Source organism: Corvus cornix, chromosome 2 (genome assembly GCF_000738735.6).
Source record: "Corvus cornix cornix isolate S_Up_H32 chromosome 2, ASM73873v5, whole genome shotgun sequence".
Classification (NCBI taxonomy): Eukaryota; Metazoa; Chordata; class Aves; order Passeriformes; family Corvidae; genus Corvus; species Corvus cornix.
This window is the reverse complement of record NC_046333.1, coordinates 104765546-104788933: the sequence shown is the minus strand read 5'-3', so window position 1 is coordinate 104788933 and position 23388 is coordinate 104765546. Positions and strand designations below refer to the sequence as shown.

At 38.3% G+C, this 23388-nt stretch overlaps 1 protein-coding gene across 2 annotated transcripts; it reads left to right on the top strand.

Annotated features, from left to right (window-relative positions):
* The first annotated feature begins 101 nt into the window (after positions 1-101).
* NDC80 (NDC80 kinetochore complex component) lies at positions 102-16949 on the top strand. Of its 2 annotated transcripts, XM_039550008.1 has the most exons (18): positions 102-234; positions 422-776; positions 1847-2061; positions 2450-2536; positions 3284-3407; positions 3533-3705; positions 4911-5013; positions 5842-5931; positions 7169-7262; positions 8372-8478; positions 9289-9433; positions 9728-9933; positions 11117-11269; positions 11546-11635; positions 12971-13063; positions 14562-14692; positions 15208-15310; positions 15658-16949. In XM_039550008.1, the coding sequence occupies exons 3-18, from the start codon at positions 1961-1963 to the stop codon at positions 15778-15780; spliced, it is 1923 nt and encodes a 640-aa protein (XP_039405942.1). In that variant the 5' UTR covers positions 102-234; positions 422-776; positions 1847-1960; the 3' UTR covers positions 15781-16949. The 2 variants fall into 2 exon arrangements, with proteins under 2 accessions (XP_039405942.1, XP_039405941.1); XM_039550007.1 differs by lacking the exon at positions 422-776.
* Positions 16950-23388: the final 6439 nt, after the last annotated feature.

The window sequence follows — 23388 nt, the reverse complement described above, 5'->3', positions numbered from 1 at the left end:
CCGCCCCGCCTCCCGAGCCCGCGGCCCCGCCGTGACGCAGTTCCGCGTGACGCATTCCGTGTGACGTAGATCCGCGTGACGCTCTGGGCGGGCGGATTTGAAATTGCGCGGCGGCGGCGGCGGCGGTAACGGCGGTAACGGCCGGGCGGGGACAGCGAGAGCGCTCTGCGGGGAGCGGGAGGGCAGCAGCACCAGCGCCCCCACCCCTCAGCCGCCGGTGTCCGTGAGGCGGCGGTGAGTCCCGGGCTGGCCTCGCTGCTGAGTGCCCTGGTCGCCTTCGGTGGGGTTTAGACGCGCTGTCAGGGCGAGTGGGTGGAGCTGCGCCCAGCTCTGCCGCGCTCCTACCCTTTGATTTTCTTGCTGGCGTGTTGGCTCTGGCAAACTCTGCTCTTAAATCTCTGCTTGAACTCTGTTCTTGCAGCGTCCTGGCTTACATCAGCAATAGTGTGGGCAGCAGGACCAGGGCAGTGATTGTCCCCCTGTACTCGGCACTGGTGAGGCCACACCTCGAGCACTGTGTCCGGTTCAGGGCTCCTCAATTCAGGAAGGACACTGAGGTGCTGGAGCATGTCCAGGGAAAGGCAACGGAGCTGGACCACAAGTCCTATAAGGAGTGGCTGAGGAAGCTGGGAGTGTTTAGCCTGGAGAAAAGGAGGCTCTGGAAAACCTTATCACTCTGGAACCACCTGAAAGGAGGGTGTAGCCAGCTGGGGGTCGGTCCCTTCTCCCTTGGGCAACCAGCGACAGGACACAGTCTCAAACTGCGCCAAGCTTAGGTGGGACAGTTGGAGGAATTCCTCTACAGAAACGGCAACTATACACTGGAATGGACTGCTATCGTGAATGAGTGTGTTAGGCCTGCTTAAAGAACCACCACACCTGCCCAGCATGGTGGTGGAGTCAGTGTCCCTGGAGGTGTTTAAGGAAAGGCTGGATGTAGCACTTAGTGCCATGGTCTAACTTACAAGGTGGTGTTTGGTTGTAAGCTGGACTTGATGATCTCTCAGGTCTTTTCCAACCTAATTGATTCTGTGATTCTAGAGGCTGATCACTTGCTATCTTTGTGAAAATTCAGTCTCTCTGTGGTTGGTCCTAGCTAAAGTAATGTAATAATGCAGCTTCTTCCCTAGGCACAGTGAGGTCATGAATACACTGCCCTATGATTTGAGCTAAATTTCTGTTGTCATTTGTGAGCAGTGGAACTGGAAGCAAAATGAAACACAGTTTGTATTAATAATGTGTTTTGGTAATGTTTGTAGTAGAGGAGGTTTATATTAGTTATAATTCAGTCATTTAAGCCCATCCCACAAATAAAATATAACCTTTGTAGAGGGCAGAAGCTGGCATTATTTTCCTGAATTAATTCTGTTTACTTGCAATTCCCCCCTAATGCCACTGTGGGGACAATGGTATTCATATTCCAGTTTGATTTATATTCTGCATGCATAGTCTGAAGAGAGCCATATTATTATCTCAGATTAGGTTTTCCAGTTATTATGCTGTGATACTGGGAGATCATTTGCAAATGAATGGGTAGGCTCAGAATTAGCGGCTCAGGAGCTGATGTATGGCTGAAGTGCTGTAAACAGTATTCGTGGTAGTCTGGCCTTCTTCCCAGTGGACTGAACTGAAAAATTTCTCAAGCTCTTTTGCTTTTGGAACCTGTAGGCCTGAAGTCACCAAATATAAAGAAAGGCAAAACAGCAGGTTTGGAATAAGCGCTGACACTTTCATCAATAAAACAGTTGATTTAAAAGACTGTGGCTGCTCCTTTATATTTCTGGAGTATAACATAATCGATCTTTTTTCTTTCTTCTTTTTTTTTTTTTTTTGATCTAATGTACAGGTCTACTTGTTTATTCTGAGCCTTTGGAAAATCATTGTGGCTTTTAGAAAATAAAATATCCTTAGATCCTGGATTTTCCAATACTGAGGGATTGTGATTTACAGCTCAGTCACAATGAGGCGAAACTCAAGTATCGCTGGAAACAGCGGTCGGCAATCTATGATGGCACTGAGAGTGCAGGACAACAACAAGATGGGTCTTCAAACACCTCAGATGTAAGTCTTGCTGGTCAGGTTGCTAAAAATAAGTATATAAAACTAATTCTGAAGAGATTTATCATAGTGTGTTTGAGTGTGTGAATAGGAACTGAGGGAAAAAATGGAAACAGTGACAAGAAGGCTCCTTGCAGCCAAGGATGTTTGCACAAGTGCTCCAGTTTTGCAAAAATACTTCCTTTAACCTTTTTGTGTACCTGTGTCATATTTCAAACAGTAACACTTTCTTACATGTTTCTTAGGAGGTGGCTGAGTGCATCAGTTGACCTTTCTAGGATGTTGCTGTGATGAAGGTGCTTAGGAATATATGAGTGCGTGTATAGCTCTTGTATGAGCAAAACATGAATTGGTAGAAATAGTCACTTGAATCCTTCTCTCTATTCCTCAGGAAGGACAGAAGCACCTTTGGGAAGCTCAGCCTGAGCAAACCTACATCTGGAGCTTCAGAAAGAAAAGTCAGCTGTTTTGGGAAGGGGTATGGATAGCTTTTGTTCTCAGCACTGTAAATTAAAACAAAAAAGGTCCTATGTAATTTTGGTATTTTTCTTTCTTGACAGATTTTTATTATAGGGAATAATGGAGCTGAGGTAAGCTGACCTTCAGGTCTGCCTTCCTCCAGTCCTTGATCACTAAACAATAATGCTGTGGAGTAGGAATTGCTTTGGGAGCTGGTTTTTTTCTCTTGGGAACGATGTGCACTGCAGACCTCAAGAGTATCTCAACACATTTTCCTGTTTAAGGAAGACCAACATCTGTAATACACTCTGCCTTAGTTTCTTCTCTCTAAGATACAAACCTTCCAAAAATCTATGATCTTTCTTAGTTCATGACTTTCTGTGTTGTGGGTATCTCCTTTCATAGGACCCCAATGTTGCAGGGGTCTATTTCTTTTAAGTATTCCTTAAATATTTTAGTCTTTATTTACAGTCACCAACATGATTTTTTTCTTCATCTTTGGGGTATCTTTCTGCTCTCTAAAAGTTTGTTTCTTTCAATAAAATGAAGAAAGTATTTATCTAGGATGCAGTAATCCCTTTATGGTACATGTGACTTGTGGCTTCCAGGTTGATTGGAAAAACAATCACCTTAAATTAAGAGACCTTCAACAAAACTTCATTTGTATAACAAAGGAAAACATAAAAATAGCAGTTGTTGTGACTTAAACGTTGAGTTCTTCTTTATATGTATTGTCACAAGACCTGTATTTATTGTCTGCTCTTAGAGCGAGTGGGGCTGGAGGGTCGCGCAACAGCCAGTACAATGTGTTCGGGACAGAAAAGATAAAGGATCCCAGGCCCCTTCATGACAAGGCATTCATCCAACAATGTATCAAGAAGCTTTGTGAGGTAACATATTAACCTATTCACATATGTTACAAGGTGTAAAATGTACTAATCAAAATGCTTATTTCTCTTGGTTTCAACCCCTAAGTTTTTTTTAGTGATTGGTATTCCATGTTTTGTTCCCACAGTTCCTCGTTGAGAATGCTTATGCCCCTAATGTTTCCATGAAATCGCTACAATCTCCATCAGTTAAGGACTTTTTAAAAATCTTCATCTTTATGTATAGATTCCTATGCCCTTCTTATGAACTGCCTGATTCAAAATTTGAAGAGGAGATTCCCAAAGTTTTTAAAGAGCTTGGGTAAGATGATTATTGTTAGTCTCCTGGGCTAAATAGATATGCTATGGCTAGAAATTTAAAAGCTCAGAATTCTGCATTGATAGTTGGGGAGAATGGAGAGGTTTCTTCATTCAGATGAGACTCTAAAAGTACAATGTTGTGATTGTTTTGTTTCATTTTTGTTTAGCTCTAGGTTTACTCTCTGACTTTCAGAGTCTACTATACATTTTATATTTGAACTTGCAGAACTACTAGCTCTTGGAATCTTGCTTTTTAATGTAAAATTTAATCGATTACTTGTATAAAACTTAGAGACAAGACACAATTTTCTTTTACAGACCTTTCTTTTCATTCAGTTAGAATCTAAGAACTAAAATTTCCAGAATTATGGATCAAGTTAGTTTAGTTTAAAATATGTTTTCCTGCAATTTTTCTCATTCTGCTTTCAAAGCAGAGTGTGGAAATAACAAAAATGACTGTTAAGGTGAAAAAAACAACTAAGTAGCCAAGTGGTTTATTGCTGAATTTGTTCAGTGTTTGAAATCATTAACACCCCAACGTTTTCCAAGAAAGAAAATCCTCTGCCTGTTGATAATTGTGTATTTTCAGTCTCATTAAAAAAAAAAAAAAACAACAAAGGAGTGTATTTTACTCCTGTAGATTTGAACCCATGATGGTGTGAAAGTGCTGGGCTCCGTAAATGTAGGTGTAAATCTGTTTTGCTCACTTCACTTTGTTCTCAGCACTTTAATAAAATTTTGTTTTAATCTGTAACATCTGAAACTGCTGACCTAGCTTGAAATGTTGAAAAGGATTACACTCTGCTGCACCAAGAGTGTAATTCTGGATAAAATGACTAATTCTGGCAACTCACTTTAAGTTGTCTTTTGAGAGTTCAAGAAGCATCTGGATGACACTCTTAATCATATGGTTTAGTTGTAGGCAGTGCTATGAGGAGCAGGGAGTTGGACTTGTTGATCTTTAAGGGTCCCTTTCAAATCAAGATATTCTATGAATCACAAAAGGAGAAACCCATGACAATTGAATAAAATAGTGCTGTAAGAACTCAACTTACTTCCTTTGATGTACAGTATAAAGTACAATTGAGTTTGCTCTTCCTTTTGTGCCTTCATCTACATTGTGCTTCTTTATTCTCAAAATGTACTGGTTTGTTTCCATCACTGTTTGCCACAGCTATTAAAAATGTATTTTCTTTGGCCTTATAGGTACCCCTTTCCTCTTTCAAAAAGCTCCATGTACACTGTGGGAGCACCACACACCTGGCCTCAGATTGTGGCAGCTCTGGTTTGGTTAATTGATTGTGTCAAGGTAACATTTGTCTTAAGATAAATATTTCCACTTTGCAGGCTGGAATGTTAGTTTCAATACAGATGCAGTAAATATTTTCTACAAATCTCCTTGTTTAACATATATGTAAAGAAAAAGGTAGGTGTTCTTAGCTGTCATCTGGGAGCTGACCCTTAGCCTTATGTTTTAGTAACTTTTAAATAAGCTTTTCTTGTTACATTATGATAATTCTTTTCTCTAAATGTATGCACTGGACAAATTAATGTATAAAAAAAGGTGGGGAAGTGCTGACATAAATACATTAAATGTGAGAAGTTAATGGGTATAATCACTGAATAGAACTGGTATCTTCAGTGCAGATGTTGTGACACCTGCCATTCTCCCCTAAATTTGAAGTTGAAGGATGGAATTTTCAATTTAAATTACTCAAATGTCCTGTAATTCTTATACAGAGTGGCAAGTTTTGTGTTTGGGTGGGGTGTTTTTATTTAATTTTGGTTTTGTTTGGTTTGGGCTTTTTTTTTTTTTTTTTTTTTTTTTAGTAGTGGTAACTGTTGTTGCTGCCAGCTCAGGTCTGAGCAAAATTTGGAATCTGTGACAGAAGTTCTCCACTGCTGAATTGAGCACCCATGAAAATCCTGTCCTTTTTTGCTGAAAAGACACAAGACAATTTGGCAGTGTTCACTGTCCAGTTCATGCCTCCTTACCTGTGTGTTTAGTCAACTAAGCACAGGCTCATTACAACCTGCTTGCTGAAATCCTAATCCATAATTTCTTATCATGAAACCAATATGAAAACTAATGGATGTCTTCACATTTGCTCTTTGTGTGTCCACCTCTGCTTTTCAGCTGTACACTGCCATGAGGGAAAATGCGCCACCGTTTGATGAAGGACAGAACTGGGGAGGAGAGACAGATGATGGAATTGTACATAATAAGGTACCATAAAAAGTAAATGAGAATCAGAATTGCTCGACTGAACTTTGCCATGTGCTGTAACGACACAATTTAAATACAGTTTAGATTGTTGTGTCATGTATTTATAGATTCTGTTCCCTTTTATATTCACAATGCTTTCTAGGAAGTAGAGTAGCATTTTATAAAAAGCCTGATGAACTATTTCCTGAGCAGGCATCATGGCCTGTCTATTGATGAAGACAGAGTATTAAACAGAAATGCCTTATTCTCCAGTTCTCCTTTGTGGAGAAAGGGAATCATTATGCTGCTTATTGTTTTAGTAGAGTTTCTGGTATATTTTGCTTTAGCACTCAAGACTTTGGAGGTTAATAGCAGTGCAGTGTAAAGACAGTGACTTAATTCTAAATATAGTTGCTTCTGCCAATATCTACTCAGCTTACTATGTAAAAATTGGTTGTAAAGTTTTATTTCTGAGACACAAAATAGGGTGGCAATGTAATTCAGGCACTTAAAAATCCAATAGCTTGCTTTCTTTTTAATTTATCATAGATTATTAGTACTACTCAGATTTAACTCAGTGTTAATTCACAACAGGTGTTTGGAAGGGGTTGCATTATAAGCTAAAACATTTAATTAGAAAATTGCAAAAATCAAGTTAAATCATAATTTTGGACTAAGGTTACAACCTGATGGCTGGCAAGTAAAAATGTTTTTAAACTAAGTATGTTCTTCTACACTGACACTTATGCATATATGTTGATACAAAATTCACAATACTGGTGTAATTGCTTCTGAAACATCTGTAACTTAGTGTCTAGCAAATTCTTTTTAGGTAACCTTTCTTTAATTCTAGATTAGTTCTTTGACATCTGCAGATTGGAATTTTAATGGTCGTATTTCCTGAAGAGGTCTGTTAAACAGATCTACATTTTCCATAAACTAGCCTGAGAGAATCATATGCGTCAAGATAAAAAATTCTTTAATATTGTACCTACAATCCTTGTAAAATATCCCAGAAAAATATAGCATTTCCAGACCTTTCTTAATGTGAATTATAGGTGCCTCCTTCTGCTTGAATATAATCTTTTGACATTCTGTGTTCAAAGGGAGGAAAAAAGTTGACTTTACAGAAGTACAATCAAAACAGTGAAAGATATTTTTGGTGTCTTAAATTCCACTGATTGAATAGCTTTAGACTATCCAGATATTTTACAGGCTTTGGAATTGTTGAAATGAAAGATTTTTAAATTGTTTGCAGCTTTTCATGGACTACTCTGTGAAATGCTACGAGCTTTTCATGAAAGGGAGAGATACTTTTGAAGAATTGGATGCCGAAGTGCAGTCAAAATTAAGTAAGTTTTCAAGTTTTAATTAATATTCAATTGTGTTACTGGTTTCTTTTCTCCTAGCATCAGTTTGTTCAGTTTACAAGTGAAAGTGATCTGAGATAAGGGAACTCTAAATTCCTAAGTACCTTTCAGTTACTTCAACTTTTTACCAGTACAGATGGATGGGTCGTGATCCGCTCTCAGCTGTAGCTGTGTCACCTGTTTTTTTAATGGCTTTGTGGCAGAAAACCAGTATACAATTCTTCAGATGCAAATTCCATCTATGCAGATGACTCTTGTTTCTGTCTGACAAAGTTAACAAGTAAAAAAAAAAGAAAAATATTGTCAGAGGATGCACACCTTATAAGAAAGAAAGTTCAGCTTTTAAAGCTCTAAAAACAGTCTGCAAGAGCTCCAAACTGTGTTGTGAGGGTTCCTGTTTATGATTCAGTATGCACCTGTGTTCGTCTCCAGGGAGGTAGAAAACTGTTAGGTTTTTTTGACTCACTCATTTCACCACCTATAGAAATACAAACAGAATTTGAGAACAAGCAAGAAAAACATTTCTTGCTTTCTTTGCTCTCCTATGAAAAGCCAGAATAAGGACACTTTGTTTGCAAACTAGAGTCATCAGCTGGAGAGGGAACAAGCTACCACAATGCTACTGGATATTAGTGGGAAAAAATAATCACCCCATTGTTTGGCAAAGGCTAAGTGAAGTTAGGGAGAAGATTTCTCAAGAGGCAAGGAAGTATATGGATAAGAAAGAGGTTGTTAAATAAGTTTGATCTGTTCTAGCTTCGCAAGGTAGTCTGACTTGTATACTATCCTGTGGTGTGGGCTGTATGAGAGTTTGGAAACTCTTAACTCACAGGAGTGACTTTGAAGTCTTTTTGACATAAGGACTGAGAAATCCATTTCTCTTCTTGTTTGTTTTGGGGCTTTTGCCTGGTTGCATTTTAATGAAAGGTTTTTCTGATGGGTTTCTTGGTTGTTTTTAGTTATTTCTTTAGTGTAAAAGAATTGTCCAGATAATGGGTATTTACTGTGCTGAAGCTAATGTTCAGATACTCAGGTGGTGATATTAAGTGAGATTAATTTGTAACCCCACTCTCTTTTCCCCTCTCCCCCAGAGGATTTATTTAATATAGATGAATTCCAGATAGAAAGTTTAGCAGCTGAAAACAAAAGACTTCAAGAAGAGATTGCAAGACTAGAAAAAGAAAAGGAAAGCGAGCCGGTTAGTAAATTATGTCTCTGTTTTTATGGTGGAGTTGAATTTTATGTTATTGACCATTTCTGAATGAAGATACTTATGATACATAACACATGGAAAAGTATTTTCAGTGCTTTGAGATTTTAATTAGGACGGGTTTTTACAGACTGTACCATTATAAGACAAGGCATTTTCTGTGGAGTCTTCAGTCAATATTTGTTTAATGATGTGCAGATATTTCCAGGTAATAAGGTCTTGTATTGACTGAAATATTAATAAAATACTTGAACCACTTTTTTTTTTAATATAAATCTCAAAATTATTTTTTCTAAATGTGTTGGCATGAGGCATGGGATTCAGTGGTAACAATATATTTTAGGGAAAATGTTTTGCTTGAAAAGCTGGATTCTGCTTTTAATGCATCATGAGTTTAAAAATGGGTTAGTGGCTGTGCAGGTGGCAAACTGAGCCTCCTGCCAACTGAGCAAAATGTGTGCTGGGTTTATTCCCAGCTTTCCATGCCCTAGTTTTATCTGCCCTCTGTATATTATTATAATTAAGTTGTGAACTACCTGTAATAAGAATTTTCTAAATGCAGGGTCTAATGCAAATGAGAGACTTAATTCTGAAATACAATAATCTTTTTAACCTCTATGCTGTTATTTTAAAGGTGCTTGACTTGACTCCGCTGTCAGAGATAAAAAATTATTAAAGTTCTTTAGTTTTATATTTGTGCTATTGATATTGGCCAATTACTCTACTGTCTTGTCTGGAAAGTGAAGTCTTTAGCTTACGTTAATCTAAGAGTGGTTGTTCTTTTCACTCACTTCGTAGGATCGTAGAGTAACGCTACGAAACGTGAAATCATCTCTTCAAGCTGATGTCCAGAAATACCAGGCTTATTTGGCTAATCTGGAATCTCATATAGCCATCCTTGATCAAAAAATGGAAAGTGTTAATGATGAAGTTGAGACAACGGGTAAGAAGACCTTGATCACAGGCAGGACAGTGAAGCTAGAAATAGTCTTAATTCTAATTCTTAGCTTGAGGACAGAGCGAGATACTTGGAGTATGATGATGCTACAAATAAACCTTCCAGAATGAATTGCTAATAAAGATTTTTCTTGTCTAATTGCTGTTAGTACACTAGAGTAGTGAAATGATAATGATATGTAATAAATAATTATATTATTTACTCATAAAATACAGAGGTTAGGTTGAAGTATATAGGCTGGCATTTTATGTCCATTTCACAAATGTTTTGTGAACTTAGAAATGGAAGTAGAAGCAATGAAGCAGGAGAATGCCCGGCTCCAGCACATCTTTGATAACCAAAAGTACTCCGTTGCGGACATTCAGAGAATAAATCATGAGAGAAATGAGTTGCAGCAAACCATTAACAAGCTGACTAAGGAAGTGGAAGCAGAAGAACATCAGCTGTGGAATGAAGAGCTAAAATATGCTAGGAATAAAGAAGCGGTATGTGAAAACCCCACTACACTGAGGTGGCTGTCAGTTTTCATCATGAAAGCTTAAAATTGGAGTATTGCTAACTTCTTTCCTAAATAATCTAACAACACCATACATGTATCTAACCAGGCAAAACTGACAAGAATGGCCTCTGTTCATAATATCTCTGAAAAATGTCCGTCCCCCCCCCCCGCCCCTTTTTCTGTTTTGTGCTTACTGGAAATGTATTCTTTTCTTTTCTGGATCGTAAGAGATGTAGCTAGAATATGCAGCACTGTCAGCTCTCACTGCTATAGCATTAAGGCCTTTGATAACATTAGCATGCCAATGCTTTGATAACACAAGAAATTTCAGGCTGATGTTAATATTTCATAGCAAGGAAGTATGGCAAAACTAGTGAATTTGAATCAATTGCTTTGCATGCATTTAGGGCCAGATTAGTCATTTATGTAGAAGTGGTAACATCTTTCAAGGTGCAAGTTCAATCGCTTCAAACAGAACAATGAGATATAGTCCTGTAAGTGATGGGATTTAAAAGCTGCTGCTTTGCCAGATGGAGAACTAAAGAAAAATACTCTCAAATTTATTTGGTATTTGGCAAGGTTACCCTTTATCAAGCACTTGTATTAACTTAAATTCCTTATGTGCAAGTAAGAAGCATGTAAAACTGGAAAAAAAACTAGGGTTCTTTAGTGTTTGTATATAAATAGCACTCATTAATTAGAAATTAGAGCATTTAATAAGCTTTGTTTAGAGGCATGCTCAAGTTAGTTTGTTATAAGGATATGTGGCTGTGTGGCATTTCCTCTCAAAACTAATGAGAGAAGGCACATTGACATGATGGTTGGTTTAGTATTGGTTTAATTGGATGATTGTTTTAGTATTATTGTCCAGCATGTTTTTACTTTCCTATCAGCTAATTCTCAAAAAGTTGAGGCAGGTAAAATTATGGCAGATGAATTTGGAAAACCACAGTTGAAAGCATCCAGTGTCAGCCATATACACTGAGAAACTTTGCTGAGCAAACTGCTGGAATGGCATTACATACAGCTCTTGAATATTGTGGTGTAACAAGGAATCACGTCTATACAGAGCAACTCAGGAACTTGTTTAAAGTACTATATGAATACTTTTTGCAAAGCTTTCCACTTGTATCTCTTCTATGATTAAAGCCCTCTTCTCCTCTGAGCAGATTGAAATGCAACTGGCAGAGTATCATAAACTGGCGCGAAAGCTGAAATTAATTCCAGTAAGTGCTGAGAATTCCAGAGGCCACGACTTTGAGATTCAGTTTAATCCTGAGGCAGGACCAAATTGCCTAGTCAAATACAGAACTCAGATCAAGGTAAGTAAAGTCAACACTAAAGGCTTTGGTTACCAGTCACAAAAAAAAATGTGTTTCTTTGGAAATGCTGGAAAGGTCTCTCAATCTCACAATGAAATGTCATTGAAAAGCTTGTGTGATGAGTCACCATAATGACATTTTAGTATATGAAAGAAATTTGGTATTGGAGAATACAGTAGCCTAAATAAAAATAGAAGGAAAAGATGTACTGGGGTGCATCTTGGTTCAAATAAGCAAATTGCATTAACCAGATCTTCTTGTATGCATATTTTACAGGCTCCCCTCATGGAGATCATCAACCAGACTGAGGAAGAAATTAGTAAAGCCACTCAACAGAAAATTACTTTGGAAGATACTTTAGAACAGGTGTGTTGGTTAATGAAGATTAGGGCTATGATACCAACCCTAAAACCTTATGTGCTGCTTTCATTCAACCTTTTGCAGGGGTGAAGAGTGGTGTGATGGGCTGGTTTTTGTTTGGGTTGGTTTGTTGGATTGGTTGGGGTTTTTCTGAGGACAAGTAGAGGGGGAGAAGCTGTGAGAAAACTGCTTTAATTGTGATGAGACCTAGAAGTTTTTCCAAGAATTGGTGTCTTTGTTTGTTTAAATATTGTGTATTCCCTGAATTAAAGTTCATGTAGCTTACATAATTGACCATAAACATTGGAAATACTTGTTTTTAATAAGTTGCCCATTCCAGTTGATTGTGTGGCTTACCATCACTGACAAATTGTTGTCAGGAAGATTTTTAGCAACATGGGTTCGGGACGGATTGAAAGTGGGAGAATTTTATTTCCCCATTCTTCTACCTTTACCTTGGATTTTATTGCTGAGCATGATGTTGTGTGGTATGGAATGTCCTTTTGGCTGGCTGATCTGGCTGTACGCCTTCCCAATTTCTTGCCTATCCCTGTGCTACTCAGTGAGGGGCCCTGGGAGGGATAGAAAGCCTTGGAATGCTGTGCAAGCACTATTCAGCAATAGCCAAAACACTGGTGTTACCAACACTGTTTTAGCCAAACAAAGAACAGTACAGACTGCTATGAAGACAGTTAATGCCATCCCAGCCTAGCCTTGAGGCAGCTGGTTGTGGGGTCTGTAGCTCAGACCCAGGAAGCTGTAACCGGTCCAGAGAGATGGCCCCGCGAGGAACTGTCTTCCCGAGGCCTGTGCAGCTTTCCCTCAGCCACTGGAGTGCCTTTGCAGAGAGGCTAACAGCTCTTTAGTGATTTTCAGCTGGTAATTTCAGCTCTTGCTCTGCCAGGCAGTCTCCAGGCCAGACCAGGAGGAGAGAGACGAGAGGCCCGTGTAGTATTCCCGCATAGGTGGCTTTATTGTCTTGCACCTGCGGAAGTCTCCCGACTGAGCTAGCCAGGCTTCTTTTATGGGGATACAGAGGAGGGTGTGAGAGGGTAAAAGCCAATGGATTACAAAGGATCTACATAGGGTCTCCCAGAGGATCATGGGTCTGTGTCCTCTCTTGCTGTAACTGAAGAGTGCTGCTTTTTCCAAGGGGATTCTGCTGGGAGGTTGTGCAACCTCATTATCAGCAGACCTCTCTCCAGGGCAGGGGCTGGGCATATCCCACATAGCCTGGTTTAATTTTTTTTTCTGAGCTACCAGATTTTGTTTCTGATGGCTTGGATTTGTATGTTGGAATTCTTTTTGAACTGTATTTCCTTGTTTATGTTTTCATCCTAGGTGAACGTAATGGTAGAGGACAAGAAACGCAGTGTGAAAATGCTGACAGAAGAAGCTGAAAAGCTGGATGATCTTTATCATCAGAAGCTTAAGGTAGAATTTCTTACAGGTTGATGACAGCTTATCTTTAGTGATATCCTTATCCTTAATCTTTGTATTTATAGATAAGTTTTTGGTTTGCATTTTTGTTTGGGCCTCTGCCTTTGCCTTCTTCCCTTCCTCTTACAGGATTTTTTCATTCTTTTCAGGAAACCAATTTGACTGCTACCTTAATTGAATCAGTTTTCACTTTCTTGTAAGAGAATCTGGCATCATACTATAGCAGATCCTGTAAATCATAAATTACTGCATCTAGTAATAAAAGCAGCAGCAATCATCTGACCTCAAGATATCTCAGAGCATGTGCTTGAAGGAGATTTTAGGATTAACAGAATCTGCCTTGTCTAATCAATTTATATATAATAAATACATCTACAGTTTTTAGTAAGCATGTTAAATCAGCTTCTGTAAAAACTAAGGAAAATATTGATTGACCAGAAGCATGTTAAATATTTTAATGTTCTGAAACTGTTTCTTGCTTTAGATTCCTTTCCTAGCACAGGAGCAGTCCCTATCATTTTCCTCACTTGTAGTTTAGCAACAAAATGTAGCCCTCTCAGTTAAAAACTGAGTGGCTATTTTGGTACCTCCCAACTTTTCTGACAGCACAGCTTTGGTGGGGCTGTGGTGCCCTGCAGAAAAATGTTCTTTGAACTAAAATAGTGTTTACCATAAATGCTCTTGTAAATCCAAAGTCCTGTGCTATAGCCATGAAACAGGGTTATTTCACTGCTAATACCTGCTGGGTTGGCTAAAGGCAATTTAGTTTAGTTTTTTCAAATCACATGAAATTTAGCTTTTGATCTGTGCTCTTGCATGTACCTTGCTCTAAAAATAAGCTCATAAAATACACAGTTGCCACCAGATGTTTATAATAAGACATAGTCATGTAATTCCTCTTGTAATTTTTAAAATGCTGTTTGTAAGTCTTAAGTATTAAAATTACTTTTGAAGGATGATGTTTCAGTAATCTACCAGAATTGCATGTTGAACTGATGGCAGAATTTTGTTTGGCTTTGTGGACTGTATAGTATCAATAGTGTCATTCTCCTTGAAGAGATAATTACTTAGAATTTTACTCTCTGACACAAAAAGGAAAAGCTGTGTTCTTACTCAAATGGGATTTTATTTTTTTAATCTAGAAACAGTTGTTCGTGATGTGCCATTTCTAAGCTATTTAGGTTATCTAAAGAATACTTTTTGAGTTTAACTTTGAAGGGAAAATACCTGCAACACAGGCCTTTAAATATGGTTGAAGGCATAAAGAGAAGGTTAGGCTTATTCAGGGAGGGAGATGATACAGAAAATACCTTAAACTTTAAGTTTGGGAGGGATGTCCTTGGGGATTTTTTATTCAGTTCTGAACTTGGAGTTACTTGTGTTAATTTTGAATTTAAGCATTAGGATGTAATCAGGTAATAGAAAGAAGGAAAAAAATCCAAACTATTCCTGAGCTATGCAACTTTTTCCCCCTCTTTCCTTGTGACTATAGGAGACAGAAGAGGAAGAGCAAAAATGTGCAAATGAACTGGAATCCTTAAAAAGGCATAAACAATTACTTGAGAGTGGTGTCAACGAAGGTCTCAGTGAAGCCACAAATGAATTGCATGATCTCCAACGACAGTAAGACTCGTAACTTCAATGTTTGCCCTGTTGATTTTGGTTTTTAAAGATATTCTCTTGAACCTAACATAGAGTTGTTTCAGCATGTATCTGTCTCAGCATATTAATTTCACAAGTTAGCAACTGAAAGATGTTTTTCCTCAACAGTATTTTGCCAGAATATTTGTCTGCTATATCAGAACTCCTGTTTTCCATGTAATTTTTTTTTTAATATATATATATGGTTGTAGCAAGAAAATTAGTTTGTGCCCAACTTACATGACAACTGCATTTTATACCTCAAAGTCTGGAAAGAGTATTCTGACTCTAAGATGCATTGTTTCTTATCAGTTAGCACAACACTGTCTTTTTTTTTTTTAAGTTGAATATTAATATACTTTAACTTGGTTCAAATTAATACTTATAGAGAAAAAAGTATGGCAAACATGATGATAAATCAGACTTTAGGTGATTGTTTTAAATGCCAGGAATTCTCTAATTATGGATATGATCTTCTGAGTATCTTTACCTTTTAGATATCAAGTTGTTTTGCAAGCAACAACAGAAGAGAACAGAAAAGTTGGTGGTAACTTGAGTCGTCTTATAGAAACGATTGCTACTCATATAGCATCCATAGCGGTAAGCTAAAATTTCATATTCAGAGTTAAATCTCTCTAGAGACGTTTGCAGTTGGAAATTAGAACTTACTCTTTCTAAGGAAGTATCAGTTATTTAGCTGCTGCACTGAATCCATAGATTCTAGTTAAATTTGTTGACAAAACCTTTGGTATAAATAATTAGAACTGATCATTAAGTTTCAGCAGTAACATCCTGTCAGGTTAAACCTGCTTCTGGTAGATGTCTTTCAGGAAAGTGTTTAACTGAAATCAGTTAACCTGTGCAATGAATGCTTAAAATGCTTTAGCAGAATCAGTACAATACAGACCATGATAGAGCTAATAGAGCTTTCTATACCTCTTTTCTAGAAATACCTTGATGAACAGAATGTGAAAATTTACAGAGATTATGAAGAATTCATGTCTGAAGATCTATTGTCAGACTTGACCAGCATCCTAGACAGTTATAAAAAGAAGGCTGAAAGTCTCTAATTACTAGAAAGGTGAAGATGAAAATTTTGCATTTTGGAAGCTCTGGTATGATGCCTTCTAAAAGGATGGGTACTACCTGTGTTTAGCACTGAAACTGGTTTTAAGTGTAAGGAAGTATTTATGAACTTTCTTTGTTTCATTGATACAAATACATCAACGAATTAAGCAATATATTTGCATTTTCTTAAAAAAAGGCTTTGCTTACATTCATACTTTCAATATCTTATACATGCTTACAAACAAGTGTGACAGGACGACTGTGGAACAACTGCATTTTGTTCCTTCTTTATAATCAAATCACTTTCCAGGAACATCAGTCAAACAGGCGTACAGTTAAACTGCTAAAATAAGGCAGAGTGAACATCAAGATGGAACAGCAAGTGATAACACAAATGCAGAGGTTACTGACAACTGAAATACTGCTATGGTTTTTGTAAACATGCAAGATTCCTAAATGATAACAGCTATGCTTTCATTTCTAGAGTATAGATTGTGCATTTCATAGCCTATGTATGCATTTAGGGCACATGCATGACAGACAGTTCACATCCTCCCCAAGCCTTTGTTTCACTAGCAAGACTAAATGTAAATGTCTGTCTCCTGCTTCTTTAGTTACCTATGAAACTGCCCAGAGACCCCTCTCACATGAGTAAGCAATTCTTTTTAAAATTAAAACCTCTTTGAAAAAGATGATTAGTCCTTAGAAAGTAGTCTTGTAAATAGCCCAGAAAAAGAAAGATAGTAGTTTGAAAAAAAGTTTTGTCTTTAGGTGCTTGTAATCCCAGATGAAGCTTCACTGAAGTTCTTGAATATGTGTACCAGAGAAAGCTCTAAGTAGGACATCAGATGAATACTGGCTGTGTATATAATCAGTTGTAGGTTTGGTTCATGTTAGATACATCAAAATGGTCTAAAATGTCTGTATTTTTCTTGATAGGCCAGTTGGACAGACGCTGTTTTATTTTTCTTCCTCAGGAAAGTAACAGTAAAATTAGTGTACGGGGAGCTCTGATCTAAATACTTTGAAGAAAGGTCTTCAATGCTATGTGAAAGTAGTATCTTCTTATCTACTCTGTCTATAATTTTGTGTTTAAAAAAATAAATAAAACCCAGCATTTGTGTCTTGGATAGTTTATGATGGTGTATCCTAATAAAATCATTGAAGTATTGGAGTGTTGTTTTTAGAGTTCAGACATTTAAATATATAAAGAGAAAAACAATTTTGCAGTTGCTTAGAAGATTTTAACAGCTGATAGATAATGGAAGTTGCTCCTTAATTCTACAATATTTGAATGAAACACAGATCCCTAGGATATATGATAAAACCCAAGTTAGACCACCTAAACACAGACTGCAATTAAAAACTGAATTGTCTAATTCTAGGCTATTTTTGCAGAATGAGTTAAAACTCAGTTGTCCTTAATATAGTGTGTGAATCTTATGGTTCTGGTTATGAGTATTTTGTTCCAGATATTATGATAATGATGACATTATTTAAGCTTCTAGTTTTCTGTTCTTTTTTCATACTCCAGAATTTTGATTTGACAGCTAGAAAAAGTTTTCTGACAGGTGGGAAGTTTTTATGCTTTCTTTTGTTGTCCTCTTTTATCTTTACAGGCTCTTCCTTTTGTTTTCTGTAACAAACTAGTCTTTACTACATTCCTTCTCTTCAGAAGTTTTTTGCTTTTGTGCTCTCTTTAACATTTTTGTTACCTAAAGCAATGTTCTTTTAAGGTAGCAAAACTATGACCCAGATAGGAGAACCACATTCCTTTAAAGCATGTGCTTATTTAGGGGCTATGCTCTCTCTTGGCTCCCCTATACCTGTTTGTCTCTGCTTCTGTAACTGATCTTTTATTTCTTAACAGCTGTAGGTTCCTTGCCATGTGCAATATTCAGTTGATTAAACGAAAGCAAAATAAATGGCATTTCCAAGGACTTTATATTAACCCTAATGAAAATGGGTTAAAGAATCGAAGTCACAATGCCTTCCCTTAATGCACTGGCCAATGTAACATTCTGAAGTTAAAGTCCCAAAAAATTCCATGTTTGTAACATTGGCAACATGTTTTTGTTATTGGTCTGTATGTTGGTGAAGCTAAACTGCCTTTAGAACCACTGCAGGCTTGGGCCTAGGTTCTGTAAAATGCTATAGGGATCTCTGTTGTAATCTAACAGATCAACATCAGCCAATGTTTACTAGGTACTATGTTTTCACAATTTAAAAATGGAGGGAATTTTTTAATCCTTGTTGAATGTGTCCTCTGTGATACTGGAAGTTTATTTTTGATTTGTATTCTGGAATATGGCTTTTAAATTTAGGCAGTAGGCACTAGAACTGCTTTTGGTTCTGTTTGTTTATCGGAATATAAAATCTCAATGAGAGTGTACCATGGCACCTGTACATTTCAGTAGTATGAGTCATTTGTAAATTTTGGCTTTTGTATGGATACAGTCACCTCATTTAGTGCTAGTGTACCTTTTGTACAGTTTGTATTTTTATACTCAATGAAATTTCTTATGCATTTTTCTATGAAGGATAGATTCTTACTGAAGTGTAGAAATATGACATAAGAACCCAAATAATCTGACTTTCCTCAAGGAAATAAATAATAAATGTTGAACATGCATTGTGTAGAGGAAAAATAAAATACAGAAACATCTTCCTGCAAGTTTTAGAGGAATAAAAATTGCTTTAACCTTTTTAAAAATAGATGGCTTTTTAAAAATTCTTAGGAACATAGGGCCAAGCTGTTTTGACAATGATTTATGTGGTATTCTTTTGGCAATAATCTCACCAACCAGCATTTTGTTATCTTAATATTAAATAACTATTTCCTTTACATGACCACTCTTGCATCTGCTTTTTTTTTTTTTTTCTTTTAATTTAGCTACAAAAAATAACACTTGATGCTGTAGAAGCATGCTGGAACTCTGTCTGTAGCTTTCTTCTTTTCCCTGGGGTATGTTGTTTTTTCTTATTATGTTGTCAGAAACTCTCACCACTGTCAAGAACTTGATAGTTCATTTTTGGAGTATTTCTTGATTGCATCATGTAGATTCATTCAGAATGGAAAAGGCTTCCAAGTTCATTGAGTCCAACTGTTAACCCAACACTGCCAAGTCCACCACAACACCATCTCCCTGAGTGCCACATCCTCATGACTTATAAATACCTCGAGGGCTGGTGATTCAACTACTTCCTTGAGCAGCCTGTTCCAATGTTTGACAACCCCTTCTGTGAAGAAACTTTTCCTAACAGCCAATTTAAACCTTCCCTGGTGCAACCTGAGTGTGCTAAGGCTTTAACTTTGCGGTGTCTGTTCAGCTTAACTTGTATGAGGCTTTTGGAACCCTTCTCATCGGTTTTGCCAATGTACAGCAGTGCATACCTATGCAAGCCTTTAGTTCTGAGCTGGATAACAATTTGTGCTCTGTGGTTCTGTAAGACTTCCAATAGTTTGCCTACTTTGGCCTTTAATGGCAGTTCTCATCCCGGCTCCAACTTCCGTGGCAGAATTACAAAAACTTTTTTTTTTTTTTATTTATTCTTTTTTGGAAGAGTAAGAAAGAAGAAAAAGCCAATAGCTGTAGACATTCCCTTTTCACTAACAGGGGCAGCTCCCTCAGTGCAATGCTCTAGTAAAAAAGGAAGACTGTAGTATCTCATGCTAAGTGACTGTAAAGCAGTGGAGAGTTTGTGAACAAGGGTATTGTCTAGTCATTCCTTATCTACAGGTTCTTTGGTATGCAAGTATTTTGAGCACTACAAACAATCTGAAGAGACTACTTATATAATCTTTTTACTCTTCTCTGGGCTGCACTGTTTTGCTTTAATACTGGAAACCTTAATGTGTCCTTTAGAGCCAGTCAACCGTCCTCTTTTGGCAGGAATACAAAACAGGGAATGTACCTGTTTTTTCAATGCTTGCTGTCTACAGATTTTTGGCTGTGAAAGGGTCCTGGTATGATGAAATCATGTATTGTTGAGTCTTTTTTTGCTTGCAAAGTTGACCACCATATAGGGCTATTGTATCTTCATTGGGATTTTACATTTTAGGTGCTTGTTGAAAGTTTTGATGGTATTCATTCCTTTTTAAGAAATGGAAGAAGCACGGAAGACACACAGCCCTCACTGTCCCCACTGGATGAGGGGATACCAATGCCTTAGCCAATGTCATATCTATGGGAAGTGCACTGACATCTTCAGTCCTGTATCAGGGCTGCTTTTTTTTTTTTTTAACCTTGATCTGTTTACAGGATTTTTCTAGACATGACAAATGCCAGGTCTGTTGTGCACTTCTGCCCACTGGAGAGTGGACCTATCATGAACCCCAGTTCATAAAGTCCCAGAATTTGCCTGAGGTAGACAGGATCACATCCACCTACAGGATGATTGGCTGTACTCCCTCTATTCCAGAAGTTCTTATCAACAGCTTCATGAAAACAAGGAGCTTTTGTGATGTGCGGTCTGTATGGTGTTTTCCCTAGCACCTCATGAATGAGACCACAGTTTTAACTGGCAGTGACCTGATAAGCATTTTAGTCTCAAGAACCCTTTGCACAAGGCAAAGATTTAAAAGGCATATAAAATTGTCTCTTACTCCAATTTCACCTCTAAAGAAACATTTATCAGTTTGACAAGACTCCAAAGCAGAAGGAAAGACAGGTGGTGATGGAATGTGTGTAAATATTTTGAAACAAGCAATATGTATGTAATTTTATTTCACTTTTCCTACAAGGATTCAGAATAGTGAATGCCTTTGTGTTGGTAGAAATCACGTGGTTCTTCTGAGAACACTGCACACTAGCACAGTCATGCATGACAACTGGTATGCCCAGCTAAAAAGAAAGGCATTCACTATTCTGCCTGGAAAAGAATATCTGGCGTAATGAGTTCTAATTATCTGGAATTAGCAATGGATGTTACATTACATTTGAAATGTAGAGTGGACACCAAATAATGGGGTCTGCTTGACTACTGCTGCATAGTGACTTATTGTCCTCTTCCCCCTTCCAAGGGTTAGGCCATCACTTGTAAGAAAGTCATAAGGAAAGCTGCAGAGTTGAGTCACACAAGACAAGAAAAGGAAAACCACAGTCAGAAGTTGCACTGTTCAGACAAGTTTAGGTATTTTAAGAGGAAAACCACTAACTTGAAAGATACAGAATTTTAAATGGATAAAGAAAAAAATCAACGAATGACAATTCAGCATTAATGGGGATCTCTTCCAGCAACTGCTGGATGATTTGATTCCTCAGAAGCTGTTCCTCAGGTGTTTTATTGGGGGTGCTGAGAACACAAATGCTTAGCCTAGAAGATCCTTAAATCACATCTGTCTTTTGTATGTGCTTGTATTGTGTTTGCCTGGTGAGGTTTTGGTAGCAGGGGAACTACAGGTGTGGCTTCTGTGAGAAGCTGCTGGAGGATTCCTCCATGTCCAGCAGAGCCAATCCTTGGCAGCTCCAAAGATGGATGTGCTGCTGGCCAAGGCTGGACCAATCAGAAATGGTGGCAACACCTCTGTGATAACACATTTAAGAAGGAAAAATAAAGGTTATTGTGCAGATGAAATTGTGGTCAGAGAAGAGCAAAGTGAGAATATGGGGGAGGAACAACTCTGTTAACACCAAAGTCAGTGCAAAAGGAGGGGAAGGATGTGCTCCAAGGTCTGAGGTTCCTCTGCAGCCCATGGTGGGAACCATGGTGAAGCAGGCTGTCGTCCTGCAGCCCATGGAGGTACACTGTGATGCTGAGATCCACCTGCAGCCCATGGAAGAGACCAACACCAGAACAGGAGGATGCCCAAGACAAGACTGTGAACCCATGGGAAACCCATGCTGGAGTAGGCTTCTGCCAGGGACCTGTGGAGAGAGGAGCCCACACTGGAGGACTTCGTGGTAGGAATTGTGACCCTGTGGAGATCCCACATTGGAGTAGGCTGTGCCTGAAGGACTGCACACTGTGAAAAAGTGACCCACATTCCAGCAATTTGCAGAGAACTGTTTCCTGTAGAAGGGACCCCATGCTGGAGCAAGGGAAGGACTCCTATCCTCTCCTGAGCAGCATCAGGAACAGTGTGTGATGAATTGACCACAAACCCCATTCCCTGTCTCCCTGTGCCATTGAGGGGAGGAGGTAGAGCTGGGAAGGAGGGAGGAGTGAGGAGAAGGTGTTTTTAAGATTTTACTTCTCCTTTTACTTCTTACCTGCTCTGATTTTGTTAGTAATAAATTCAGTTAATATCCCCAGTATGAGTCTGTTTTGCCTGTGATGGTATTTGGTGAGCGATCTCTCCCAGTCCTTATCCCAGCCCATGAATTCATTGTATTTTCTCTCCCCTGCCCATCTGCAGAGGGGAGTGAGAGACTGGCTTTGGTGGGTGCCTGGCGTCTGGCCAGCATCAACCCGCGGTGCTACAACAAAAACCCTGTGATACATGCTTGAAGAATCTCTGCATGGCAAAATAGAGACAAAGACAGGGCAATGGTTACTGTGTCATCATCCCAAAATCCAGAGTATGGGGCAATGCCATGCAGAGACATATAACAAATAACTAAGCAGTCAGCCGGGCTTGCCTGGGCTTGCTTGGTGCCACTGCTACTGGAGCTGGTGATAAAATCACTCCTTGAAGGTTCAGGAGAAAGAACCCAGGGGAAGGGAAAGGGTAAAAAAAGAGTGTCAAAAGCAAGGCAATAGGAAGAGAAAAGGGAACAAGCAGCCTTCTAGAAAAAAAGAAAAAAAGGCAGCCTTCCAGGAAAAAAGCAAACACTAATGATGCTCAGCTACAAAAAGCCTGGAAGACACTCAGCTAAGACAACAGAACAGCAGTAGCAATTTGAATGGAAAAGCATAGGGTCTTACACATGTGATATGACCTTTTCTGTGACAATGTATTATCAAGTTTTCCTATTTCTTACACATTTTACAGGAGAGAGTGATGTATTTGATCCCAGTCTTTTAAGAGTGTGATTGGAGGGGCTTCTTCAGACATGATCTTAAAAATCTTTGCAATCATAGCATCAACAGTTTTATTAGAATAGTAATGCTTGAAGACATAAATCTTATACTCTAACAGCCTTTCCACAAATTAAAAACTGTTTTCTCCCAATGTGAATTTGCCAGATACATGTTCTCATGTATTTGTTCAAGAATCATTCATGTTTCTTTGTCTATAGAGGTAGAAAGTTTTTAAGGTTTGGTACATCCTTATTAATTTTCCATGAGCGACTTGACTCTGGGACTCAGAAGGCGCAGTGGATTGCCATCAAACTTATTTCATGACCACTGAATATCTGGCTGCATTCATTTGCCCTTGTCAAAGGTGAATGACAAGAGCTTCTTGCTGGGGTTCCCTTTTCAGAGAAGTTCCCTGCTATTGCCATGGTTTCCCTCAAATAGTTCCATGACAATCCTACAAGAGCTGACAGGCTAAATCCTACAAGTATCCATCTAGTCTGGTGTCCTCCTTCCAAATACGGCTTTGGAAAACAGTGCAAAAAACTACAGTGATCAGATATGGAATAACTTGTTTTCCAACTTAAACTCTTCCTACTCAGTAATATTTGGATATTTTATTCCAAGGCTAAAGTATACCATTTTCTGTC

Excerpts from the sequence above, each read along its gene's own strand:
- NDC80 (XM_039550007.1), top strand. The coding sequence starts at position 1,961 with ATGAGGCGAAACTCAAGTATCGCTGGAAACAGCGGTCGGCAATCTATG. Across the intron at positions 2,062-2,449 it reads GGTCTTCAAACACCTCAGAT|GAAGGACAGAAGCACCTTTG; the intron begins GTAAGTCTTGCT and ends TCTATTCCTCAG. Across the intron at positions 3,408-3,532 it reads GTATCAAGAAGCTTTGTGAG|TTCCTCGTTGAGAATGCTTA; the intron begins GTAACATATTAA and ends TTGTTCCCACAG.